The sequence below is a fragment of the Leptopilina heterotoma genome, unplaced genomic scaffold, assembly GCF_015476425.1.
Source record: "Leptopilina heterotoma isolate Lh14 unplaced genomic scaffold, ASM1547642v1 Lhet_68, whole genome shotgun sequence".
NCBI lineage: Eukaryota > Metazoa > Arthropoda > Insecta > Hymenoptera > Figitidae > Leptopilina > Leptopilina heterotoma.
Window position 1 is genome coordinate 5,010,351 of NW_025111157.1, and position 26,773 is coordinate 5,037,123.

The 26,773-nt window shown below is 23.3% G+C and overlaps 2 protein-coding genes across 3 annotated transcripts; one reads left to right on the forward strand and one right to left on the reverse strand.

Annotated features, from left to right (window-relative positions):
- The first annotated feature begins 123 nt into the window (after positions 1-123).
- Positions 124-18,983, forward strand: LOC122510342 (palmitoyltransferase ZDHHC5-A). Of its 2 annotated transcripts, none has more exons than XM_043624907.1 (9): positions 124-552; positions 1,620-1,738; positions 3,656-3,813; positions 4,583-4,755; positions 5,228-5,422; positions 7,342-7,486; positions 8,154-8,359; positions 10,874-11,062; positions 17,456-18,983. In XM_043624907.1, the coding sequence occupies exons 1-9, from the start codon at positions 461-463 to the stop codon at positions 18,135-18,137; spliced, it is 1,959 nt and encodes a 652-aa protein (XP_043480842.1). In that variant the 5' UTR covers positions 124-460; the 3' UTR covers positions 18,138-18,983. The 2 variants fall into 2 exon arrangements, with proteins under 2 accessions (XP_043480842.1, XP_043480843.1); XM_043624908.1 differs by having other exon boundaries at positions 10,886-11,062.
- A 1,767-nt stretch (positions 18,984-20,750) lies between these two features.
- Positions 20,751-26,003, reverse strand: LOC122510343 (uncharacterized protein C18orf63-like). Its single transcript, XM_043624909.1, has 8 exons — positions 25,891-26,003; positions 25,511-25,657; positions 25,274-25,409; positions 24,972-25,146; positions 24,720-24,837; positions 24,515-24,611; positions 24,150-24,413; positions 20,751-22,522 (listed from the first exon to the last, which is right to left on the reverse strand). The coding sequence occupies exons 2-8, from the start codon at positions 25,645-25,647 to the stop codon at positions 22,073-22,075; spliced, it is 1,377 nt and encodes a 458-aa protein (XP_043480844.1). The 5' UTR covers positions 25,648-25,657; positions 25,891-26,003; the 3' UTR covers positions 20,751-22,072.
- Between the last annotated feature and the right edge of the window lie 770 nt (positions 26,004-26,773).

Consider the following 26,773-nt stretch of genomic DNA (forward strand, 5'->3'; position numbering starts at 1 on the left):
AAGAATGGAATAGAATAGTGATTTACGAAAATAAAGTTGATGGTAAATTTTCCCGCCAGAATCTAAAGAAATTTCAAAGTATTCCATGGAAATTTATAAGGAGGGAAATTTCTAGGAAGTTAAAGGCAGCAGAGGTTAGAGTAGAGTCTGTGTGGTGGGGACTAGTAGTGCTGGGCCAAATGTGTCATGTTCGCGATTGCAAAAAACCAGGATTGTTAATTAGTGTTCCACGATTGTTTTTGCTCAATTGTTTCAAGTGATGGATGAGGAGAGCTGTATTAATTTCATGGATGTTCGAATATATCAAGTATGAAGCAGCATATTAAACGGCTTTTGCATATCTCACAAATAACCACTATCAATGGACGCGGCCATGTTTTCTGGTAGCAGAAATCGCGAAAATCTTGCCCATTAAATTCCTCGGATTAGTTATTGAAATCACGATAGTGGAATCTACAGAATGCCGAAAAACGATGTGAAATTTAAGTGTCTACCAGCTACATTCGCTTGGACCCTTTTGCTCAGCACTACAACACTTTTTTTCTACTTCCCGTAAGTATTTGCACTTCTCGTACTCTTTTTTTTCTTTTTTTTCTTTCTTTTTGTCTTGAGCCCCGTGTGCGCACATCACATCAATCTTTTTCTTCCCTGTTTTTCGATGGACCACATTTTCACATAATTTTCATGTTTGTAGGAATAAAGGGCTGGATGTCACTCTTCAATATTCGTTAAATTCAATGAATTCAATTTGTCATTAATCGTGTCATTTGATTGGTATATGTGACTGTCGTTGTGTTAAAGTTGGTTTCTTTTTTTTAATTTTTTTAGTCTCTTTAATGAACGGGACAAGCCCATAACAAGTTACGATAAACTAGAGGCAAAAACAAGACTTTGATACCTCTAACCCCAGTGTTTTTCTATATGAATTGTCAACTTTGAGAAGGAATGAATTGTCTCGCGTTCTTAGCTTATATTTAATAGATGTTTGTATGATTAAATGAAGACTTTATTATAGTATTCTGAGTATGTTTTTTTTTGAAGAATTTTATTTAACGAGTTTTAATTCGTTTAATTAGTTCGAATACGTTCGTTCATAAATAAAGTGGCTCATGACAAAGTCTAGAGAATAAAGAATTATTTGATCATCAAATATTTCATCTTGTAATTATTTTTTAAATTGAAATTTGAATGAATGAAAAATTTAAAGATTTTGAATCTGGAATTTAGAGATATTTTTCATTTTCATGTTAATAATTTAAAATTATTGGAATATGTGTAGTATAAATAGTTTTGATGTGGAAGAAAAATTCTTTAGAAAGTATCTAAATATAGGTAGCACTTAAAAAATAAAATATATTATCTACAGAGATGAACGAAATTTATTAGGGCAGTTTCTGATTTTAATTCAATACCACTTGACGATTGTGTATTTTTGGAAATGTGAATTTTAAAAATTACAACAAATTGAAAAACTTCTTTTTTAAATGAAGACAATCTATTGAATTTTAATTTTGTAATTTATTTTTTCAATTTAATTTAATTTTGTAATTTAATTTAATTCTTTTTTAATTTTCAGTGAATTAATTTGAGTTTTATTTATTCTATTTTGTTTTTTTTAGGTGCCAGTATTACATTGGACCGTATCCATGGGTTCCTGCACTGCAAGGAGTTATCACTTTCTTTGTTCTGGCAAATTTTACCTTAGCAACGTTTATGGACCCGGGAGTAATACCAAAAGGTATAAATAATAACGAAGAATTGGAATAAAATCGAAAATTTATTACAGGGTCTCCAGAGTTCAGGGAAATGTCAGAGAATTTTATTAAAAGTACTGGAAAAAATTAAATGTTTAGAATTTATAAGAAAATTCTAAATTTTTGTTTCTTTTTGTTTGTCTCATAAACTATGAAATTTCCACGAATTCTAAAAAAAACCTTAAATTTCTTCTCTTTCTGACAATAATTTAATTAAGGACCTATTTTTTTTTTAATTTTATCTTCAATTCTGTTGAAATTAGTTTCAATTTTAAAAATATTCAATTCAAAAATTTTTAAAGCAATTCTTTGAAAAAATTCAACTATCTAAATAAATATTAAAATTCTTTCCAGAAATTAAATTATTTTAAAAAATTTTTAAAAAAGATTCTCGTCAACATTTCAATAATCTTTATAAATAGCAAAATTCTTCGCCGAAATACAATTATATTCAGGAAGTTTTATAAAATTCATTATAAAGTTCCATTATTTTCATAAATAACAATATTCATCACAAGAATTCAATTATTTTCAAAATTTTTAATAAAATTCATAGATAAATTACTATTATTTTCAATTAAATTTCATAATTCAATGATTTTCAATATTCTACTATTTTAATAAATGTTCACAAAATAATTCAATTACTTATAAACAATTTTGACAAAGTTCTACACGAATGTTCAAATATTTTCTAAAATAATGAAAATTTCACAGGAATTAATTTATTAAAAATAGAATTTGCATAAATTTTTTCGAAAAAAATCAATTGTTTGCAATTTTTTTTATAAAATTCTGCGCAATATTTAATGAATCATTTTTACAATTTTCATAAATACTAGATTGATAGAAGAATTTTAGTTAAAAATACCAAAAAAAAATTGTATTTTAGAAAAGTTACAAATGATTCTAGAAATTCAATTATTTTCAAAAGTTATAAAAATTCTTCGCAGAATTTCAATTATGTTCAAAAATTTCTAAATAATTCTCGTCAATATTTCAATTATCTTTATAAATAATAAAATTCTTCTTCATAATCCAATTATTTTTAAAAATTTTAATAAAATTCTTGGCAAAATTCCACAAAAATTCAATTATTTACAAAATTTTTAATAAATTTCTTCGAAATAATTGAATTATTTTCATAAGTAATAAAATTTTCACAGGAATTCAATTATTTAAAATACGAAATTTCATAAAATCTTTCTCCAGAATTTAATTATGTTTATAAACAATTCAATTATTTATATAAATAATAAAATTCTTCACAGTAATTCAGTTATTTTTATAAACTTGAATAAAACTCGTTGGAAGAATTAAATTATTTTCAAAAGTTATAAAATTCTTCGCAAAAATTCAATTATGTTCAAAAAATATTAAAAATTGATTTAAAGAAGAATTTTATTTAAAAATTGTAGAAAATAATAATTGGACAGAAATGATAAAAATAATTTTGAAGAAGTTACAGTAACAATATTCTTATTTTATAATATAAAATTTTTATTTTATCTCTTGATCATCTTTAATTATTGTAAAAAATGAAGATATCGATCACTCGGAGTGAGCGCTTTCTTCATTTTTTACAATAATTTTCTTATAAGTTATTAAATTTCAAAAGGTTTGAATTTAAAATTTTTTGAAAAACTTAATTCCTGTGGGGAAAATAATAATAATTAAATATTTATTTAAAAATGAAGTTCTTGGTGTTTTCGAATAATTTTACAATTAAGGAAATTCGTAAATAAATGTAGAAGAACATTTTTTTGAGTATCAAATAATTTTTAGAGTGAATCAGAATTTTCTTTAGGGAAAAAGTCAAAATTTTGTCTCGAAATCAGGAAAAAAAATTAAATTTTCGTGGCAACCTGTGAATTATTTTCAATTAAACTTTTTTTGTACAGCTCCACCAGACGAAGATCGAGAAGATGATTTCCGAGCTCCTTTATATAAAAATGTAGAAATCAATGGAATTACAGTTCGCATGAAATGGTGTGTCACCTGCAAATTTTACAGACCACCACGTTGTTCCCATTGTAGTGTTTGTAATCATTGTATCGAGGTAAATTTTTCAATTTTCCTTTTTATTGAATATTTTATTTAAATTTTGAATCTGAATCTTTTACTGAATTTCCAATTTCAATCATGATCCTAAAGCCTCCGACGTTCAAAATAAATTTTTATTACAATAATTTTGCGTCAGTGGCAAAAAAACAGAATTATAAACTTTCTAAATGTAAAATTTATCTTTTTAATGTTTATTCAAATCAGTGGTTTATGAAAATATTTTTATTACAATACTTTTGCGTCATTGTAAAAAAAAAATGATTTATAAAGTTTCTAAATGTAAAATTTATGTTTTTAATTTTTATTGCATTCAGTGGTTTATGAAAATATTTTTAATTACGAATAATTCATTTGAACGTTTAAAACCTTTGGATTTTTTGTCTTTTACTGAATTTTCTATTTCTATTTTGCCATTTAAATTTAATGAATTTTTTATTTCAATTTTTCATTTTAATTTTTTATTAAAAATTATTTAAAAAAAATTTTTTATAGAATATAAATAGAAAATACTTGAATACTGAAAAATAGATATTTAAAAGAAATATTTACAGCAAATTGACCTGAAATAATGGCAAACTAATAGAAAAAGAAAAATGTTCTATATTTGTATTGTCCATTATCTTTGGAAAGATAATTATCAACTAACGTCAACAACCTACATATTGAAATTTTCATTTTCTAATCTAATCATTTTTCAAAAGATAATTACTGTACACAATATATAAGGGTATTATTTACTTTTGATATGTATTTCTTTTTTCTAGACATTCGACCATCATTGTCCATGGCTAAACAATTGCATTGGCAGGAGAAATTACCGATTCTTCTTCTTCTTTCTCCTGTCGCTCAGTTCACATATGCTTAGTATATTTGGACTTTGCCTCTATTTTGTCCTTCTACACAAACAGCAACTAGGCGAAGTTCAGACAATTGTCGCGTATCCTTTATTAATACTAAGAAAATCAAATATTATTTTTTTAAGCCATGACATTTTTTTAAAACGGATGTTTTCTAACGAAGTATGGTTGGAATTTTTTTCAAAATACTAAAATTTAGAGAATTTGAAAAAGATAATTTTTTTTGTTTCAGTAATAAAATTATGACAAAGAAACACAATCGAAAATTTCAAAGAAAAAATATTAAATTTTAATTTAATTTAATTAAAATTTAATTTAATTTAATTTATTAGTTATTAAATTAGGTTGTAAAAATTGTTTATCTAATCTAATGTAAAATAATGATTCATAATTGGTCATAGGTGTATTTTTTTGTCGTATTTTATTCGTCTTGTAGTGAGTGTAAAAAACGTAAGTGCATAATATTTTCGCTCTGCAACGCAGTATTTGATTAAAATTATGAAAGAATAATGCAAAGTAATTTTTTGGGTATTTCCTTAATTGAATAAATAGAATGGTACTCATGGGCGTGGTAACGATACTGGTGATTCCAATATTTGGATTAACCGGATTCCATGTAGTGCTCGTTTTTAGAGGACGCACGACGAATGAACAAGTCACCGGCAAATTCAATACTGGTTACAATCCCTTCTCTCGCGGATGTTTGCACAATTGCTGTTACACACAATGTGGACCGCAGTTTCCGAGGTATTTCTGTCACCAATTAATAAACGAAATCTATTTTTAGATCATTAAAAGAAATCAATTTTAATTGTTTCTAGTTTTTTTTCCATCCTTTTTTTAAATTGAAATTGATTTTTTGAAATGATTATTAATATTTCGATGATTTGAAATAATTGATTATTAATAATTTACAGGCTTCGCACTCATCTACTAAAATCTACTATTTACTATTATTTTTACCTTATGCTACTATTTGGGCATTTTTTTAGATTTCAGCTACTAAAAGCTACTATTTTTGTTTTTTTTTTAGAATTTACACTACTTTAAATTCGCTAATACTAGAAATCAAAAAACTATAATGAAATTCTTCAAAACGATTTAATTATTTTCAAAAAATATTCAAAATTCAATTATTTATAATATCTAGTATTTGCATAAAATTTCGCAAAAGAATTCAATTATTTAAAGAAAAAATTGATAAAATTCATCCAAAATTCAATTATTTTCATAAATAATAAGATTTCCACAGAAATTAATTAATTCTTATGAAGACTTCAATTATTTTCAAAAATAACAAAACTTTTCACAGAAATTCAATTCTTTTTAAACATTTTGATAAAATTTATCGCAATAATTCAATTATTTTCATAAGTAATAAAATTCTTCTCAGCAATTCAATGATTTTTAAAATTTTAATAAAAATTCTTTGCAACTATTCAATTATTTTCATTACTAATAAAATTCATCGCAGGATTTCAAATTATTTAATACAATTTTACAGGAATTGCTCAAAAAATGTAATTGATTTTAAAAATTTAATTTAAAATCCTCGAAAAAATCACTTATTTAATCAAATGTTTTTTTAAATTCTTTTGAATAATTCAATTATTTACAAAAATTATTTTAATAATTAAAATAACTAATACGAACGAGTGATAAAGTCATATTACTATTTACAAAAATATTAGAAGTTTTTACAGGAATTAAATTATTTTCAAATATTTTAATAAAATTTTTCCCAAGAAATCAATTATTTACATAAATAATTCTTCGAAAGAATACAATTATGTCGATAAATATCAAAATTATTCTCGAAAATTCAATTATTTTGAAGTATTTTAATAAAATTATTTGCAAAATTTAATTATTTTCATAAATAACAATATTCATCACAAAAATTCAATTCTAATAAAATACCACACAGACATTCAATTATTCTCAAAAATTTTAATAGAATTCTTTATAAATTGTAATTATTTTAAAAAACTTTTTGCAATTCAATGATTTTCAATATCTACTATTTTCACAAAATTTCCAAATAGAATTCAATTATTTAAAAAAGATTTTGTAAAGATTTTCGTAAGAATTCAATTCTTTTCATAAATAATAAAAATTTATCAGGAATTCAATTTCGCAAAAAATTAGGTAGTCGGAAGAAATCAATATATTTAAAATTTTTTATTAAATTCTTTGCAAGAATTAAATTATTTTTGTAAATATTTAAATGTCTTTCAAGAATAATATGAAATTCGTTACAGGAATTCAATTTACTATTAGGATAAGAAAGAAGGAAATATTTTTAATAAAAATTAGGAAAATGTCAGGAAAATAAAATATAAAATGGAATTTTTGTCAGTTTTGTGAAGTGTCTAAAATGAGTTTTTTTGGTTGTCATGTTTAATTTTTTCAATAGCTACTTTTTTACTACTTTTTTTAGTTTCAAAGCCACTTTTTGTTGCTTTTTTAAAATTAATCATCGAGTGCGAAGTCTGAATTTAAAATCGTTTGAAATTATTTTTTCGTTCATTTGTTTTTTGTTGAATTTATTTTTTGTTGAAATTATTCTTTCGTTGATTTGATTTTTTGGTGAAAATATTATTTCGTTGCTTTGATTATTATTTTTCATTGAAATGATTATTAATTGAATGTTGTTGTTTGTGCAGTTTAATAAAACCTGAAAAGTATTCAGGAAAACGACGCGGAGCTTGCACGTCCGACATCTCGATCATCGCCACTGAGAACCAGGTAAAAACCTACATGGATAGCAGCAATGGTGTTAGAAATGCCAGTTCAAATGCTTACAATAAGGTAAGAGCTAGCACAGAGTAGCTCCATTTTTTTTAAAATTCTCACGTAACTACAACGTCGGTGGCGGCGTAATGCTTCCTTTTATGCACGATGTTAACCGAGTTGATAAAGCTTCCGAGTTTCTCTCAATTCCAGGTTTCAGTATAACTTACTTTATTTCTTTTTCTAAACCAAACGTAGAATTTTGTTCCAAATAACTAAAAAAAAATTAAATTTTCTTTTTGCTTTTTCCTACTTGTGATAAAAATATATCAAAAACAAAAAAAATTTACTTAACTTTGGAACGAGAAATCAGATTTTAAAAAAACTACGTTTGATTTATTAGGAAGTTCATAGAATTGTAGTTCTATTCTGCATTTGCATGAGTGATGCTTTTTTAGTTAGTTTTATAAAGGAATTTTTTAGAAAAATTCTCAAATATTTAAAAAAGTGCTTTTATTTTTATTCAGAAAACTACGATCAGAATTGAAATTCCTTCGCACAATCCACGTCAGAAGAAGTACTATTTTTGATTCCTTTTACCCTCTTTGGTCCTTAATTCCGGCTCCTTGCCTTCCAATTATGTTTCACAAGGTTTCTAATTAAATTAAACGATTTTATTTCTTTTGATAGTATGAGAATGGTGATGATTATCAAAAGAGGAATGTATAATTTTTGAAAATTACAGTTATCGCCTGGTCGTGATGGATCCGATACGGATATGGAGCCAACGGCTTCTCAATCGGCCGATTGTGAACCAACGCCTCCATTGCAGAGGCACGGATCGAAAAGTAATTTTTTCCTGCCATCCATGGAGAATAATGACTCTCCAAGACATCCTCTTCCACCGAGAGGAAGGGGACTGCCAAGAGGCAGTCCACATCCCAGGCCGAGGTATTTTTTAATCCAATTTTACTTTTCTTTTAATTTCTCAGTCTTGCATTCTAAATGCTTTCGATATTCATCTATTTCTCTTTTCTCATTTCATTAATTATCAATAATAATAAAAATAATAATTTTAATATTAATCGCAGTACTGAATTTATTACCTATTAATATTCAAATTACAACATTTTTTACTTTTAAATATCAACTTCAATTATTTAATAATTACAGATTTAAAATTGAAATAATTAACATATTAACTAATTTATTCTAATTTACTATTTTCAATCCCAAATTTTAATGAAATTCTTCGCGAGAATTCAATTACTTTTATAAAAAAAGAAAAAATTCAATTATTTTTAAAGATTTTTTAATTAAAATTCCTCGAAGAAATTCAATTGTTTTCAAGAAAATTTTAATATAATTCTTTGCAAGAATTTGATAATATTTAAAAATTTTAATAAAATTCTTCTGCGAAATTCAATTAACTGCAAAAATTATGTAATAAAATTTCTTTTGAGCCAAATAAATTATTTTCATAAATAATAAAATTCTTCAAAATAATTCAATTATTTACAATTCAATTTTAATAAAATTTCTTGAATGAATTTAAATTTTAATAAAATTTCTTGAATGAATTTAAATTTTAATAAAAATCTTCAAAACAATTCAATTATTTTTAAAAATAATATAATACTTTCTACGAAATCAATTATTTTTATATAAATGATAAAATTATTCGCTATAATTCAATTATTTTTCTAAAAAATAAAATTTTCAAAAGAATTCAATTTTTCAATAATTTTAGTCTTAAAATTAAAAAGATTAATTAATAACTACCTAATAATATAATTATTATTGTTTTCAAAATTTTTAATAAAATTGTTTGGAAAAATTAAATTATTTTTAAAAATTTTAATATTCTTTAAAGGAATTCAATTACTTTTACAAAAAATTCGATAACATTCTTTATAAGAATTGAATTATTTTCAATACAATATTTTAATTTAATTCATTTTCGTATATCGTAAAAAATAAAATTCTTCTTAGGAATTCAATTATTTTCATAAATAATAAAATTTTTTCTAGGCAATTCAATTATTTTATAAAAATTCCAATAGAATTCTGCAAAAAAATTTAATTATTTTCATAAATTTTGATAACATTTTTGTTACAATTGAATTATTTTTTATTTTAATTGAAATCCTCAAAAGAATTGAATTGTTTTTAAAAAATTTAATAAAATTTATGCAAAGTTTTGATAAAATGTTTTATAAGAATTCAATTATTTTCGTAAATTATAAATATTTTCATATGAATTCAATTATTTTTATAAATTATAAATTTCTTCATATGCATTTAAATTTTTTCCTCGAAATTTTATCACATTTCTCGTAATAATTCAATTATTCTTAAAATTTTTAATAAAATTCTTTATAAGAATTCAATTATCTTTAAAAAATAAAATTCTTTGCAGGAATTTGAATATTTTCAAAAATTTTGATAAAAATTCAATTAATTTTAAATCAATTTTAATTAAATTCCTTGAAAAAATTTAATTATTTTCAAATATTTTAATAAAATACTTCGAAAAATTCTATTATTTCGATAAATAATAAAATTCCTTGAATCAATTCAATTATTTTTATAAATAGTAAAATATCTACTTTACAGGAATTCAATTATTTTCAATACAATTTGAATAAAGAAAAAATTGAATTTTTTTTTAAAAATTTAATAAATTTCATGCAAATAATTTGAAAAATTATAATAAAATTTATCGATTGAATTTAGTTAGTTTTGTAAAAAATGAAATTCTTCTTAAGAATTCTACTATTGTCAAAAAATTTTAGAAAAAATCTTCGAAACATTTCAATTATTTTCATAAATAATAAAATTCTTTCTAGGAATTCAATTATTTTATAAAAATTTCGATAAAATTCTTCGAAAGAATTTAATTATTGTCTGTAACTTTGATAAAATTTCTTATAAACATTTATTTTCAATTTTATTTAAATTCCTCGAAAGTATTGAGTTGTTTAAAAAAAAAATGTTAACAAAATTCTTCTGAACAATTCAATTAATTTCAAAAATTTTCATAAAATTCTATGTAATTGTTTATTTTGGAAATTATGATTTTTTATATAAAAAGATTTTGTCTAATTAATTATTATTTAATCTTAAAACATTAAATTAGAGTTTTTTAAATTTTATAATTCAAAACCTTTAGAGAAAGAAATTATCAAAAAAAATTAAGAAACAAAAAAGCAAACGAAAAGAATTAATTCAAACTGCGCACAGATTATCAGAATACAACGATTATTAATATAGAATTATTATTTATATTTATTATTATTTTATTTTTGTTATCATTTTATTATTATTGTTATTATTTTATTAAATTATTACCTATATTATTTTATTATTACATTATAATACTATTATTATTATTTTTGCAGAAACGATTTATTAATTTGAGAAATATTTTTGTTTGTTTTCCCTGAATGGCTTTCGTATAAAAAGCGATCTTTACAGAGGAATGAATGGATCTCGTAGTCACACGCCAGATGCATTATCACCAGAAGGTAGTGGATCTCCGGCAATAGGTCCGCAGAGAGGTCAGGGCCAAGGTGGTGCAAGTCCAACGATGCAGCAACGAATCAAAGCCATCGGTGTACCCACCCCTCTTGCCATTTCCAGTCCAATTCGCAGGTATATATATAATTTTCATTGCGTAATAAAATATCTTTATAAAACGATCCTTTAAAAAAAAAAGAAAATTTTTCTCATTCGACAATTTTCTTTTTCTGTTGAAGCAATGCGCACTATAACAAAAAATATTCTAATTTTCAATTAATACTCTAAAAGAAATTTAAAAAAAAACAAATTTTAAACTAATTTGCTAATTTTGTTAAATTAATAACTAATACTTTTTTCAAATTACTAATATGATTAATTAATATTATAAAATACTGCTGCATAATGCGATAATTATTTTTTCATTTTTTTCTTTTTTCGAAATATAGCTTCGCATGCATCGCGATTCATTATATATATATATTGTAATATAAGAAAGTGACGCTCTATAGGATATTAATATTGTACCTCACGAGCACGTTGTAAAACAGATAAATAATGTTTGTATTCTTTTTTTTGTCAACCCTTTATGGGGCATGGTATATTGTAAGCAAGAGCAAATGAAAAGATAATCCCTTATTTTTTTTTTCATCACTTTTAACTATTATGCACTTCGCTTTCATTGGATATTGTCCCCTGTAAGGAACTTGAAATTCGGTGTTTAAATTGCCTTCCAATTCTACGATTAATTTATACCCAATACCACTTTTTTCAGGAAAATAAATTTAATTTTTTATCTTTTATATAGAACAGGCTTCGCACTCATCTACTAACACCTAATATTTACTACTTTTTTTACGTTATGCTACTAATATTCACAATAATTGAATTACTTTTACTAATATAATAACATTTTTCATGGAAATTCAATTTTTGGAAAAAATTTTTGATAAAATTCTAAGTAAGAATTCAAATTTAAATTAATTAATAGAAAAATTCAATTATTTTCACAAGTAAAGTTTTCCACAAGAATTCAATTGTTTAAAATAAAATTATTATAATATATTATATTTCGGAAAAATTAATTATTGTAAACAATTGAATTCTTCTTCAATTGTTTAAAATAAAATTTTTATAATATATTATATTTCGGAAAAATTAATTATTTTAAATAATTGAATTCTTGTGGAAAACTTTATTTGTGAAAGTAATAAAATTTTTCACAGAAATTCAATTCTTTTTAAATATTTTAATAAAGTTTTTCTCAATAATTCAATTATTTTTAATAATATTTTAAATTAATTAATCGAAAAATTCAACTATTTTCACAAATAAAGTTTTCCACAAGAATTCAATTATTTAAAATAAAATTTTCATTATAATTTATTTTCTTTCGAAAAAATTAATTATTTAAAACAATATTTATAAAATTCTTACGAAGAATTCAATTATTTTTAAAAATAACAAAATTTATCACAGAAATTAAATTGTTTTTAAATATTTTAATACAATTTTTCTCAATAATTCAATTATTTTCATAAATAACAAAATTATTCCCGAAAATTCAATTATTTTAAAACATTTTAATAAAATTATTTGCAAAATTCAATTATTTTCATAAATAACAATATTCGTCATAAGAATTCAATTATTTTTAAAAGTAATAAATTTTTTCTTAGAAATTCAATTATTTTTAAAAAAAATTCTAATAAAATCGTTTGCAAGAATTCAATTATTTTCAACAAAAATTTTAAAAAATGCGACACAGACATTCAATTATACTCTCAAAAATGTTAATACAATTCTTTATAAATTGTAATTATTTTGAAAAACTTTTTGCAATTCAATGATTTTCAATATCTACTATTTTCACAAAATTTCCAAACAGAATTCAATTTTTTTTTAAATTTATGACAAAATTCTAAACAAAAATTCAATTATTTTTATAAATTATTTTTAAAAATAACAATAATTTTCACAGAAATTCAATTCTTTTTAAATATTTTAATAAAATTTTTCTCAATAATTCAATAATTTTCGTAAATAATAAAATTCTTCTCAGGAATTTAATGATTTTTTAAAATGTCAATGAAAATTCGTTTCAACTATTCAATTTTTTTCATAAATAATAAAATTCATCGCAGGATTTAATTTCGATTCCACGAAAAAATCAATTATTTAAAAAAATGTTTTTTTTTTTAATTCTTTGGAAGAATTCAATTATTTACAAAAATATTAGAATTTTCCACAGAAATTCAATTATTTTTAATATTTTTTGTAAAAATCTTCATAAGAATTCAATTATTTCCATGAATAATAAAAATTTCCTTAGGAATTCAATTATTTAAATTATAGAATTTGCATAAAATTAGTCGAAAGAAATCAATTATTTAAAAATTTTTATAAAATTCTTCTCAAGAACTAAATTATTTTTATAAATATTTCAATTCTTTCTTGAATAATGTGAAATTCGTTGCAGGAATTCAATTTATTATCAGGATAAGAAAGAAGTAAATTTTTTTTTTTTATGAAAATTGGGAAAAAGTCAGATAGGAAAATAAAATATAGAATGGAATTTTTGTCAGTTTTGTGAAGTGTCTAAAACGAGTTTTTTTTTGGTTGTCAAGTTTAATTTTTTCGATAGCTACTTTTTTACTACTTTTTTTTAGTTTGAAAGCTACTTTTTGCTACTTTCTTAAAATTAATTGTCGAGTGCGAAGTCTGATGGAATTTTCCAAAATATTGTAAATAAAATTTTATTTTTAAAAAATCCATTCAATGGACAAGTGAAAATTGAAAAATTAATTTAGAGAAAAATTAGAATAAAAAGATGAATATATATTGTAAATTTAATAAATTCATTACTTAATATTTATTATTAATTCAATATTTTGAAATTAAATTTTCAAATAATAGTTGTTTTTCGAAAAAAGGGTAAAGAAATAATTTTGATTATAAATTGGGACAATTGTCGAGAATTGGAAGTTATCAATTTGCCCTATGAAAGGTCTGTGTCACCCTTGAAAGTCTAAAAGTCCTTTTTTTTTGTATCTTCTCTTTGATATAATTTAAATATATATCTCTGCTCGTGATCTCAGTTGCCCCCGTTTCTTTCTGATTTTCTCTTCTTTTTTTTTAAAATAATTATTATATATCTCGTGTATATTATTGTACAATTTAAATAGCAAAACAGAAAGAACTCGTAAAAAGAAAGTTGCTCAAGAAAATCTAGAGGGAATTAGTTTTTTCTGCACGATTAATAAAAAAAAAAAAAGAAAAAAAAGATATGTGGTATATAGATAAGTTTGTGTCCCACTGCAGGGGGTGGTAACTGCAAGGAGCTGCTTTCTGCCAACATGTTGCAACCTACTGCAGGTAAACACGAACTTCATCCTACGAGGACGTTCTGTAGTTTACAATTGTACGCTTCTCTTACGCATAAAAAAAATTAAGAATTAATTAAATCTTTCATTCATCATATAATCATTAATCCATATATAATATAAATAGTCATTTATCTGTGCCAAATACTTTTTCATTTTCGTCCCCGATAAATATTTGTTTCGATCACTCGCGATTAGCGCTCTTTTCACTTTTTTATTCTGTGATCGAACCAGATTTTTCGTTTCTATTTTTTGTTCCCCTTTTTTCATTCACTAAAATATATTTAAATTTTTTTTTAATAGTGAATTACGTATTTCATTGAATGTATTTTATCGAATTACGTATTTCATTCAATGTATTTTATTGAATTATGTATTTTATTGAATTACGTATTCCATTGAATGCATTTTATTGAATTATCTATTTTATTGAATTACGTGCTTCATTGAATGTATTTTATCGAATTACGCATTTTATTGAATTAAGTATTTAATTGAATCGAATTATTATTTAGATTAAAAATTGAAAATTAAAAAATTAAAATTAAAAATTGACAACTGATAATATTTCATTTGAAAAAGTATTCGCACAGAGCTAGAAATTTATGGACTGGATAAATGTTTTGGTTTTTAATTTTGTCTCAAGTATTTATATTATGAAACTTTTGGTAAAAATTTTGGGGAAGAGATTTTATAACTCAGAAAAGTTTAAATTTAAATTAATAAATTTGATATCGAAAAAAGAGAAAAAGATCATTTATCCAGAGAATTTTGTTCAAAAAAAAAAAAAAAAAATCTCGCTATTCTTTTTACGTTTCTTGAATAGAATGCTACTCACGAGGAATGCTGCAACGCTGCTCTAATTATTATCTTTGTGTATAAAATCAATATTTTCTATTTTTCTCTTTCTCTATTTTTTCCTCTCTTGTATTACGAATCGCCAGATTATTAATTGTATGCAAAAAGCCAACATCAGCACTCGCATATTGGTATTCACTTTGTACCGCGCATTGTGGATTTTTCCTCTCTATTTTTTACCGCTCGAAACCTATTTTATTCTCCTTTTTTATTATAATTATATTATTAATAATAACAATAATAAAAATAATAATAATAATCTATAATCTATATTAATAATCGTTGTAATCCGGAAATCTGTTCGCAGTTTAAAGTTAATTCTTTTTGTTTGCTACTTTGTTTCTTAATTTTTTTCCATAATTTCTTTTTCTAAATTTTTTGACTTTTAAAATTAACAAAAAACTGTAATTTAATGTTTTCAAGATTAAATAATAACAATTAATTAGACAAAATGTTCTTATATTTTTATAATTAATTGAATTGCTCGGAAGAATTTTATTAAAATTTAAAAAAGTAATTCATTTTTTTCCAGGAGTTTAATTAAAATTGAAAATAATTAAATTGTCTTAAGAAATGTTATTAAAATTGGTGAAAATTTTTGAAATTAATTGAATTGTTTGGAAAAATTTCATTAAAAATTTTAAAATCAATTCAATTCTTGGGAGGAATTAAATTAAAAATGAAAATAATTAAATTGTTATAAGGAATTTTATCAAAATTCTTGGAAATAATTAATTTCTTTTGAAGAATTTTATTGAAATTTTTATAAAATAATTTAATTCCTAGAGAGAATTTTTTTATTTATGAAAATATTTGAATTCTTCCATGAATTAAATTAAAATATTGTATTAAAGATAATTCAAGTCCTATAAAGAATTTTATGAAATTTTTTGATAATAATTGAATTTTTCCAAAGAATTTTATTACAAATTTGGAAAATCCATAATTTTTCAAATTATTTGAATTTATTAGAAGGAGTTTATGAAAATTTTTAAAAATAATTAAATTCATCTCATAAATTTAATTAAAATTTTGTAAATAATTTTTTGAAAATACTTGAATTCCTAGAAATAATTTTATTAATTATAAAAATAATTGAATTGTCTCGATGATTTTTACTAAATTTTTTAAAAAAATAATTGAATTTTTCCAAAGAATTTTATTAAAAATTTGGAAAATAATAATAATTATATTAGTATGTAGTTAATAAATAAATCTTTTTAATTTTGAAACTGAAAGTATTGAAAAATTGGATTCTTTTGAGACATTTTATTATTTATAAAAGTAATTGAATTCTAACAAAAAATTTTATCGCTATTTTTTAAAAATTTATAAAAATAATTGTTTCGTAGATTTTGATTAAAATTTTTGACAATAATTTAATTCCTGATAATTTTTTTTAAGAAAAGTAACTGAAGTCTATTGATAAATTTTCTTATAATTTTTCAAATGTATTTAAATTGATTGGAAGGAGTTTATGAAAATTTTTAAAAATAATTAACTTCATCTTATGAATTTAATTAAATATTTGTAAATTTTTGAAAATACTTGAATTTCTATCAAGAATTTTATTAATTATAAAAATAATTGGATTTTTTCTAACATTTTTACTAAAATTCTTGACAATAAGTTAATTCCTGATAATTTTTTTTACGAAAAGTAATTGAATTCTATCCACAATTTTTATTATAATTTTTCAAATTACTTGAATTAAATTCGTCTTATAAATTTAATTAAAATTTTGTAAATAATTGAATTCCTAGAAAAAATTCTATTATTTATAAAAATAATTGAATTGTTTCGATGATTTTTACTAACATTTTTGTCAATTAATTGAATTTCTCAGAAAAATTTTATTAAAATTTTTAAAGATTATCAAATTTTTTCAATCAATTGTATAAAAATTATATTACATTAAAATTTACATTAAAATGATAGAAATTGAATTTCTTTGAGGAATTTTATTAAAATCTGTATAAATAATTGAATTTCTACAAGGGAGAGAGAGATTACCGATCACTGTCGGTCAAAATCTCGGAGTGATCGATTATCTCAAAGTTTTATTTATAATAACAATATTTATTATTATTGTTAATATTTTTGTTATTCTTGTCATTATTATTAATATTATTGATATTATTATTATTAATATTATTCTTATTATTGTTATTATTGTTAATATTATTATTATCGTTATTTTAATTATTATATTAATTTTATTGAAATTATTATTAATAAAATAGAATTAGTTGCGTTAGCAGAAAAAATCATCCTCGTTCTGTTGTAGATCGAACCCAGGAACCCCGACGCAGGTCCGTCGGCCGGATTTCATTGGTGTGAATGACGCCCCAGCTTATTATGACGTCCAACAGTGTAATGTTGCCTGTACACACAGTAATTACAGTCCACAGCGACGTTTTCTCTCCGAAAGTGAATTAGTACGTCAGGGCAACGAGCATCCCTATTCAAGAACAAATAACACCGTTGACAATATCCGTGAACTCGCCGGCTCGCCACAACGGGGAGTTTACATGTGGAAGGACAATTCACCAGGCAGCTATCCAGTATCATCGATGATTCAGCCATCACCCTCACAACGTCCGCCACCCTACGATTATTATCGTTCGAATCCAACGAGTCCCACGCAACAATTTGCCAATAATGCCCAAGTTGTAGCTCAACAAGTACCAAGACCAGCTTATCATCCAGCGATGAGAGGCGGCGTTCCCGTATTTCCACCTCAGCATCCACATCAATCGCCTCAAGTCAAACGAAAAACAATGGCAACACCAACAACGCCAACATCAAATGATGGTCGACGACGTCCAATGAGCTTTGTCAGAGCTTTAGAAATGACCGACTCCATGGAAATGGTCTCAGCGCCAAATGACACGAGGTCACAACGACCCACAACACCAACGCCCGATCGCGCCAGCGTTTATGACATGAATTACGAAATATCCGTATAGCGCACCCTCATCATCTTCGCGCCATTCTATCGAAAAGCGCCGAAGATCGTCCGAGACACTGCAGACTGTTTCCACGTCAAGTGCATCAGCGAGCAGAAGTTACGGGGCTACGAGATTTTTGTTTAAAAAAAAAAGAAGAAAAAAATTGAGTGCCGAAATGAAAATACGGAAAAAACACCCAGTGGAGCAATAAGTCAATATCCGGGAATTATTCCTATTTTTTTCCAGTATTCTAAAAAAAAAATTTATTTAAAAAAAAATTGCTTTCCATAATCGAAAAGTGTGGATTTCCAAAAGGGAATTTTTTTTGCTTAGTTTTCAAGAAATAAATTCCCGGATATACGAAAATTTCCCTTAAGAAAAACCGGATATTTTGGGAAAATTTGGTGATGCGTTTTACATTTTCTTCTCGACAGAGAAGCAATTCTTTTTTTCCCCCAAAAGGAATGTGTATTTTTCAGAGGAAAGGTGCAATTTAGGATATATTCCGTTGACGATGAGAAACTCTGTGTGCGCGAATAAAATCGATCAGAACTCAAAAAGTGTCTAAAACAAATCAGATTTTCAATTAATGTTTTCGAGATTTTAAAGTCGGGAATTCTGTAAATTTTGTACAATCTTTTCATTATTGTTTTTTTTCTTTTTTTCTTATCTAGTTCAATGTTTCACTCTATTATTAAGTTAATTTATTTATTTTTAATTTCCTCCATTTTACTGCGAGCTATTTTTATATTTTGGTTAAAAGAATATTTTTTTTTTGCGCTAATTGTGAAGACTTCTTTTTGTGTTATCGCGAGTGAAAGTTAATAGAAGTAAATTTTAAGAATAGCAAATTCAGACTAGGATTGAATAGAAATTCTTGTGAATTATTTGAATTTTAAAAATAATTTAGAATTACGTTTTCTAAAGACGGATTTTAACTGATTCCATAAAAATCCCCTACTTTGTTTTAAAAGTATTGTAAAAACAAGAAAAAAAAGAACTGAATTTTTATACGTTTTTTACAAATATATTTGAAAAAATTCCAAACTAGAAATGAAGGAAATTTCTTTTTGTAAAGGGAGATTATTATTTTTACTGATGAATTTATTTGCTAACGAAAATTTTTATTTTCTACCGAAATAAGAAAAAATCGATTAAAAATTGAAATGAAATAAAATTCAATAAAATAAAAAAAATTTTTAAATTAAAAAAATCAAATATTTTAAATACAAAATTACTAAATTACAATATGTAGAAATATTTATCTAAAAGTTTATTTCTGATTTTCTGTACTAAAAATCAAAAATATTAATATTTACGTAAAATTGTTTAAAAGCGACGCGATTTTGATAAATTCGCAGGGTAAATTTGTAGAGAAGTTTTTGCTCAATATATAAAAAAAACGAGTCGCTTTTGAAAACTTTTATAAAAAAATATCAATTTTTTACGAGTAGAAATTTAAAAAAAAAAATATTTCTACGAGTAGAAATTAAAAAAAAAAATTATTTTTACGGTAGAAAATTTGCAAAGTAATATTCGTTTTTTCTTTTGCAAAATTGTTGAATGTAAATAAATTCGATTATTTCTTCGCATTGAGAAAATCATCAGAGAAAATAATATTCTGTCTATAGTTTTTAAATTACAAAAAGAAAATCTCCGCCAGTGAAAGTATTGAAAAGAAAAGTAAAATTTAGATTTTTTAAAAATAAACCCAAAATGTATAGAATATTTAGATTTTTAAAAATAAAATACCAAGGTTCAAGAACTCAAAAAAAAAATGTTCAATTGAATTCAATTTTTCGATGAATTTTTGATGATTCAACGATTTGAAAAAAATTTCGAAATATTTCTTTACACTAACATGACTTTTAAAATGAATTTTTTAAATATAATAATTTTGTTTTTATTAAATTACTCACGGTGAAAAAAGTTTTTCAATTTATTTTTAATTTTTTGAAACGAGTGAAAAATAACTATTTTGCATTTTTTTTTTACTAACTTTTAGATCTTGAAAATTGCATTTACAAAATTGAAAATCTGATTTTTTTCGACTCTTCTTTGAAGAATGATCTCAAAATAAAAACGGGTTTATCAGTGAAATTTCCTCTTGGAAATTCTAAATGTCTGACTTTTCGGCATGAACAAAAAAGGGCTGAACACTTTTTTTAATTAACACGTAAGGTCAGTTTAGATTTTGATACAGTGTTAATCGTGATTATTTGATTTTTTTAAAAAGCATAAAAACCACGAAAGTCAATCACACTTTTTTCCCAATTACGATGCGACGAATTAAAGTGTGATGTGGACCTTGGAGATATTTCCCCATTGAACTCTCTTTTTATCTATATCTCTCTCTTCCTCTTTCAATTCTATCTTTCACCAAATGAAAAAAAAAGAAAATAAATAAAAAATAAAAAAATTGTCCGTGTCCAAGTAAAAGAGAGTTACTTAATCGAACTTAAGTCATCGTCAGGATAGAATAACAAATTTTGTGTAAAATAATCGTGGAAACTGTGTAGTAAATTTTTAATATACGAAAAAATATTTAATGAGATATTTATACGTAAAATGATATAAACATAAGACCTTTGTTAAACAAATTTTGTTTTTCAATAATGTGTCCAGTAAAACGTTATTATTTTTTGTTATTAAACTTTTTTTTTTGTCTCGAAGACGATTCAACAGAAGAATTTTTTAAAATTAATTAGATAAAAAAAACGAATTTTTCAAAGTGTGCAAGTGATTAATGAATAAATGAGTGAAAATGATTTTTTGGTTGAGACTTTTAAGCTTTTTTGTTATACAAATATATATATAAAAAAAGGAAATGATTTTGTAATATATACATTGCATAAATCAATCGCTATGTACTTCTTTCTAATTTTTCTTACAAAAAAAATGAAACCTTTTCTTTTTGTTATTTATTTTTTAATGAAAAAATACATCACAATTTTTATGAAAAATAGTTTAAGATGATATATATATACACATATTGTTTGAAAGGGTCAAAGTAAAATAGTGCATATCGAAGAAAAATGATACTGAACCAATTCAAGTTTCGTGGAACAAATTATTGCATTTCTTTTTCAGGAATTCTGAGTCTGACCAAATTCTTATTCTTGTGAAAAAAAACAAAAAAAAAAAATAGTAAATCGTGCCAAACGGAGATTTTTCAGAAAAAAAAATATATATCTCACGCATCCTGCCCATTATTTCAGCACTGATAACAACGGTACAATCTTTACGAAATGGTAATGATTTAAAATAAAAAAAAAGAATGTACAAGATGCGACGTATATTTAGTGTTTGTAATTTGATGTACTTGTACATACTACTCTAATTATTTCAATGTACATACGTATATATTTCGATACATCACGTATCATCGCTATTCTATAAAAATAAATACTCTAAAATCAATCTTTTGTTTTCTCTAATACATTTTTCGACGATATTAATTCATGAAAAAAAAAAATAAAAATTTATAAGCTAAAAAGCTTTTTTTTACTGAGAATGAATGAAAAATTTGATTAGTAAATTTAATTATTAAATTTATTGTTAGATTTTTTATTAAATTTTTTATTAATTGAATACATTTAGTAAATTTCATCAACAAAAGACTTAAGAAAATTTGAGCTTAAAAATAAGTTAACAGTCTTACGATATCATGACTAGTCTCTTTTGTTCTCAGTAACGTAATAAAAAAAAATTTTAGTGGTATTTATTATAATAACAATATTTTCATTTAAATTTTAATACACTTTTTAGTAATATCAATACTAAATTCGAATAAATTTCTAATAAAAAACGTTCTTTTTAATCTCTGTGCTTATAAAATTATTTTTTGAAAATAATTTTCTCTTTAATAATATATAATATGTATATTGAATTTGAATTTGAATTTTATTCATTTCATTCATTTTATTTTTCTACTCTTCTAGATTCTTTGTTTTCTAATGTTTTCGTCTCTTTAATTCTAAGAGAGGAAAATTGACCCTTTCAATCGAACGAACAAATGGTTTTTTCATTTCATTGAATATTGGTTTTGTTTCTAATGGTGAGTCTTTTAATTTTTCAACATCCTCCTTACTTGTTGGACTGTCGGTATCTAAGGAACTTACTTGTGAACTACATGAATTGAGAAGCCAATTTTTAACGAAATCTTGTTTCGAATAAGTTCCAGAGAATTCGGGTGGTTTTGAACTGTTGATACTCGATTGGAATGTATTTTGAAATGAAAACGACGAACAGTGGCTGCTCAAACTTTTTGTCGGTGAGTTCACATTCATTTGAAATAGAAGACTCTTCAAATTTTTTGGATCACAATTAAATGCTTTTGTAGTGGTGAAATTGCTGTTGAAACAGGGATTTTTAACGAGAGAGGAATTTGGTGATTGATCGATCTGTGGGAGAAGAAAATTCACAATTAGACGAATTTTGAGTAAATTATTTAGTATTCATATTATTTGATTCATCAGATGTTAGATAAACTTTGAGTAAATTACTTAGTAAATTCATTATATTTTCGATAAATTTTTCTATTTTTCAAATTGTCTTTTTCAGGCATCACAGTATCTTTTTTCCTCAAAAAAGGTGAAAATTGAAAAAATTAATTCCACAGAATTGTTAGTTAAAAATATGAAAAATTCAGATTTTCAAAGATTTCAATTTAAAAATTTTTCAAAATTCAATTATTTCTAAAATTTCACGCTATAATGCTTTTAATATTCAATTATTTTGTAAAATTTTAACTGAAATTAACTTAAATCAATTTCTATTAGAAATTTCTACGAGAATTTAATTATTTAAATACAAAAATAAATAATTTATATTAGGTATATTATATTGAATGTTTCTAAATATTGAATTCTCATAAAGAATTTTATCAACAAATTTTTAAATAATAAAATTATTGCGAAGAAATTTATAAAAAATTTGTAAATAATAGAATTCTTGTGAAATTATTTTATTATTTTTGAAAATAATAAAACGTTTGCGTAGAATTTTAATAAAAATTTATTTAAATAATTGAATTCTTTTGGAAAACTTTATTAAAATAGTAGATATTGAATATCACTGAATTTAGGAAAATTTTTTCAAATAATTGAAATTTTTCCAAAAATTTTATTAAAATTTTTGAAAATAATTGAATTTCAAAGAAGAATTATAATGTTTATAAAGAGAATTGAAATTATGACGAGAATTTCTTTAAATTTTTTAATATAATTGAATTTTTGCGAAGAATTTTATTATTTTTGAAAATAATTGAATTTTTGTAATTATATGAAACTTCTCCAAAATTCAAATTTTTTTTGTGTTTTTATCTAAAATTCCTGGATAAATTCATTATTTTTAATAATTAATTAAATATATATATATATATATATTACAAAATTTTAAATTCTAAAATTTTAACAATTTCAGAATTATTTAAATTTTAAACATTTTTGCAAAAATTTAAGTTCTTTAAAATTTCCAATAAAATTCATTCAAAATTGAAATTTTATAAAATTTAAAATTAAAATCTTTTCAAGTTCATCTATTTATGAAAATTGTAAACGAAATTATTTTGAAATTCAATTAATTTTGAATGTTAATTAATTATTTTTCTAGAGGTCTGCATTCTGTTGAATGAACCACCTTATAATTAGTATTTATAAAATTCTTTACAATATCTATATTATTCAAATCATTGACATAAAAAGACATATTTATATTATGTTGTGGTGTTAATAATCTAAATCAGAAATAAAACGCACTGAATTCTATAACATTGAGTCTAAATTTTATGATTACATTTTGAAAAAGATTTTTAAAAAAAGAAAAACTTGTTTATTTTTTATTTTGAAAAAGGTGAAAAAGGGGACAAATCAGCAAAAAATAGGAAAAAGTTGATAAAGCGTCAAAAAAGATGGTAAGGTGATAAAATTGAAATAAGGGGACAAAAGAGGATTATTAGATAAAAAGTAAATTGGGAAATAAATTCGAAATTGTGTTTAAAAAAAACTGTAAAGCAATCATAAAAATTACCTTCATTGATTTAGAAGAATTCGCACAATTTTCAGAAATTTGAAAATTAAATGAAACCGGTTTGTCGCAAATTTGGGTAACATTTGCTTTCAGATCGTTGAAAAATTTATTTCTAATTTCACTTTTGTTGTTGCATTTGACAGTAGTTGGCAGTGAGGTTTGTAAACAAAAGTGCGGATGTACGAGAATTGAATTCTCAGATTCCGAACTACTGACCAGGTAGTAATTGATATTTTTCGGATTCCTCGGCAATCTGATTCCATACTGAAAATAAAACAAGTTATCAATTTAAATTATTCAATTATTATTTAAATATTTAAATTTATTCTTATTAATAGAAAAATATTTCGGGAAATCTAAATTACCATATGTTTCCAGTGATCCCGAAAAACATCATAACTTTTAAATTGACTGCCTTGAGGAATGTTCTTTGACACTTCGAGTAGTTTGCATTTGTGGAAACTTGAAAAATTGAGAATTTAAAAATACAAAAAACTTTATTTATCTCTTTTTTTAATTAATTTATTTCTTGACTTAGTTTCGAATTAAGATAAGAATAAATTACAATACCTGGGTAAAATAAATGCTATCTCTCTTTGGTGCAATTTTTCAGATGCTTTATCAGTCTTTAAATTCAATGGATAAATTTTAATTCTCGCCGGAGTAATTTTCAAAATCATCTCCTCATCTAAAATGATGTGAAATTTAGAAATGATTTGAAAAAAAACTAAATTGAATAAAAAAAAATAAAATTTTAATTTAGTAAATTTAAATAACAATTTCATAATAATAATAAGAATAATTATAATAATAATAATTTACCTTCGACAGTTACGTCTAATTTCACAGCATCCAATTCATCTGTAGGATTTCTAAAGTCTAGCCCGGTGGATAAAAATTCATGACATTTGTTCCAATTTGGCATTAAGTGAAAAGTAATCGTGTATTTTACACACAACTTGAAAATTTTCACTGTCAACTTTTGCAAACTTGTGTGCTGTAATTTTATTTACAGAATTGAAAATAATTTCATTTTTTATTACTTATTGTTATTAATTTATATTCGGATTGTAATTTTAATAACGAAAATATCGATTTCTTTTCAAATAAAAGAGAAAACTTACATTTATTATTCTGTAATCTAAATATTGCTGCAGTTTTTTCGTTTGATAAAATTCCTTCGACATTACAATGTAAGCATAGTTTAGTGTCCTGGGAACTGGTGAAGCTAACACTCCAGGGAAAGTCTTGATAATATCCCTGGAATCAAATAATTCGGTTAATAAACCAAAAATCATTGACATTCAGACAATAAGAAAAAAATTACTAGTAATTACTAATTTACAAATACTTTTCAGTACCTGCAGCAAATAACTTGACAATGTTTGACATTGGCAAAAATTTCATGATCAATTTGATGTTTACTAAAAATACAGCGAATACAGCATAAATTTTCAAATTTCGGTATTGCTGTAAATATCGTATTGCTCCGATCCATTGTAAATAATCTATTAATTACGATAATTACAATTAACACAAGAATCACAAGAATAACAAGAGTTTACAAATTTAGCAAGAAACAATTAGGTTATAATGGAACAAACGTAAACAATTGCATACTTTAACGATTTTAATTAAAAAAAATACTTTTAAACAGCCATTACATTTATGGTAATGAAAACTGAAACACTTAATTTATAATTAACATAATATAAACGTCTCAGTTATATAAAATAATTACTTTAGAAAAATAATAAATAAACCGGCTTTTTTTGCACTTTTGACACTTTTTAACCTCAATATCAATGGAGTCAACTGCACGTGCGCTGTGAGCGTTGAATTTTCTAATTCCTTTTGATTATCGGAATTAATTTTAAACCAAATTTTTAATAAACAATTTATGATGGACAATTTCAAAAATAATCTACATAAATATGCATAAACTTTTAAATAATTAATTATTAATTATGCAATTTCAAATTCATGTTGCTATATTCACACTGTCAAATTTGGAGGGAGTATAAAACGTATAAAAAAAGTCTTTTTAATTTTCTTTTAATTATCCTCCAATTTTTATAACAATATAGAAAGAAAGGCAAAAAATTGTCTTAATATATGAATTTTATTAGAACAGTTACATAATTTTATTCATTTTATTATTTAATTACAAAAAAATTACAAATTGATTTGTTTCTTTACGATTGGTAACACTGATCTCGATATTTTCGATACTTTGCAAGCGTTTCGAGCTTTCCAAATTCCAATTCTTTAAATTCAACGAATTCAACGTTTTTGGAAGGAAAATTTTCAGTAAATAATTATCTTTTTAGGAATTACGTAGTGAAATAATGTATCGGGAAACAGTTTTATTCACTCAGATTCCAGAATGTGAAAATTTGAGTCGCTTTATATGCAAATTAAATGATGTGATAATCATTAATGGATCTCCAATGTCATTTTATTTCTCACAAATTTACAGAGTCAGGTATATTTTCATTTCTTTATTTAATAATTAATAAGTAACATCATTAACATTTAATCATTTAATTTAATTTAAACATTTAATTATTCTGCATTGTCATTAGATATAACAAATGGTAGTTTTGTTTACCACATTTACCATT

Coding starts and splice junctions, on each gene's coding strand:
- LOC122510342 (XM_043624907.1), top strand. CDS start 461: ATGCCGAAAAACGATGTGAAATTTAAGTGTCTACCAGCTACATTCGCT. Junction 1,739..3,655: donor CCCGGGAGTAATACCAAAAG/GTATAAATAATA, acceptor TTTTTTGTACAG/CTCCACCAGACGAAGATCGA. Junction 8,360..10,873: donor AGTCCACATCCCAGGCCGAG/GTATTTTTTAAT, acceptor TCGTATAAAAAG/CGATCTTTACAGAGGAATGA.
- LOC122510343 (XM_043624909.1), bottom strand. CDS start 25,647: ATGGATCGGAGCAATACGATATTTACAGCAATACCGAAATTTGAAAAT. Junction 25,410..25,510: donor TGTCAAGTTATTTGCTGCAG/GTACTGAAAAGT, acceptor ATTTGATTCCAG/GGATATTATCAAGACTTTCC. Junction 24,838..24,971: donor ATTAGACGTAACTGTCGAAG/GTAAATTATTAT, acceptor ACATCATTTTAG/ATGAGGAGATGATTTTGAAA.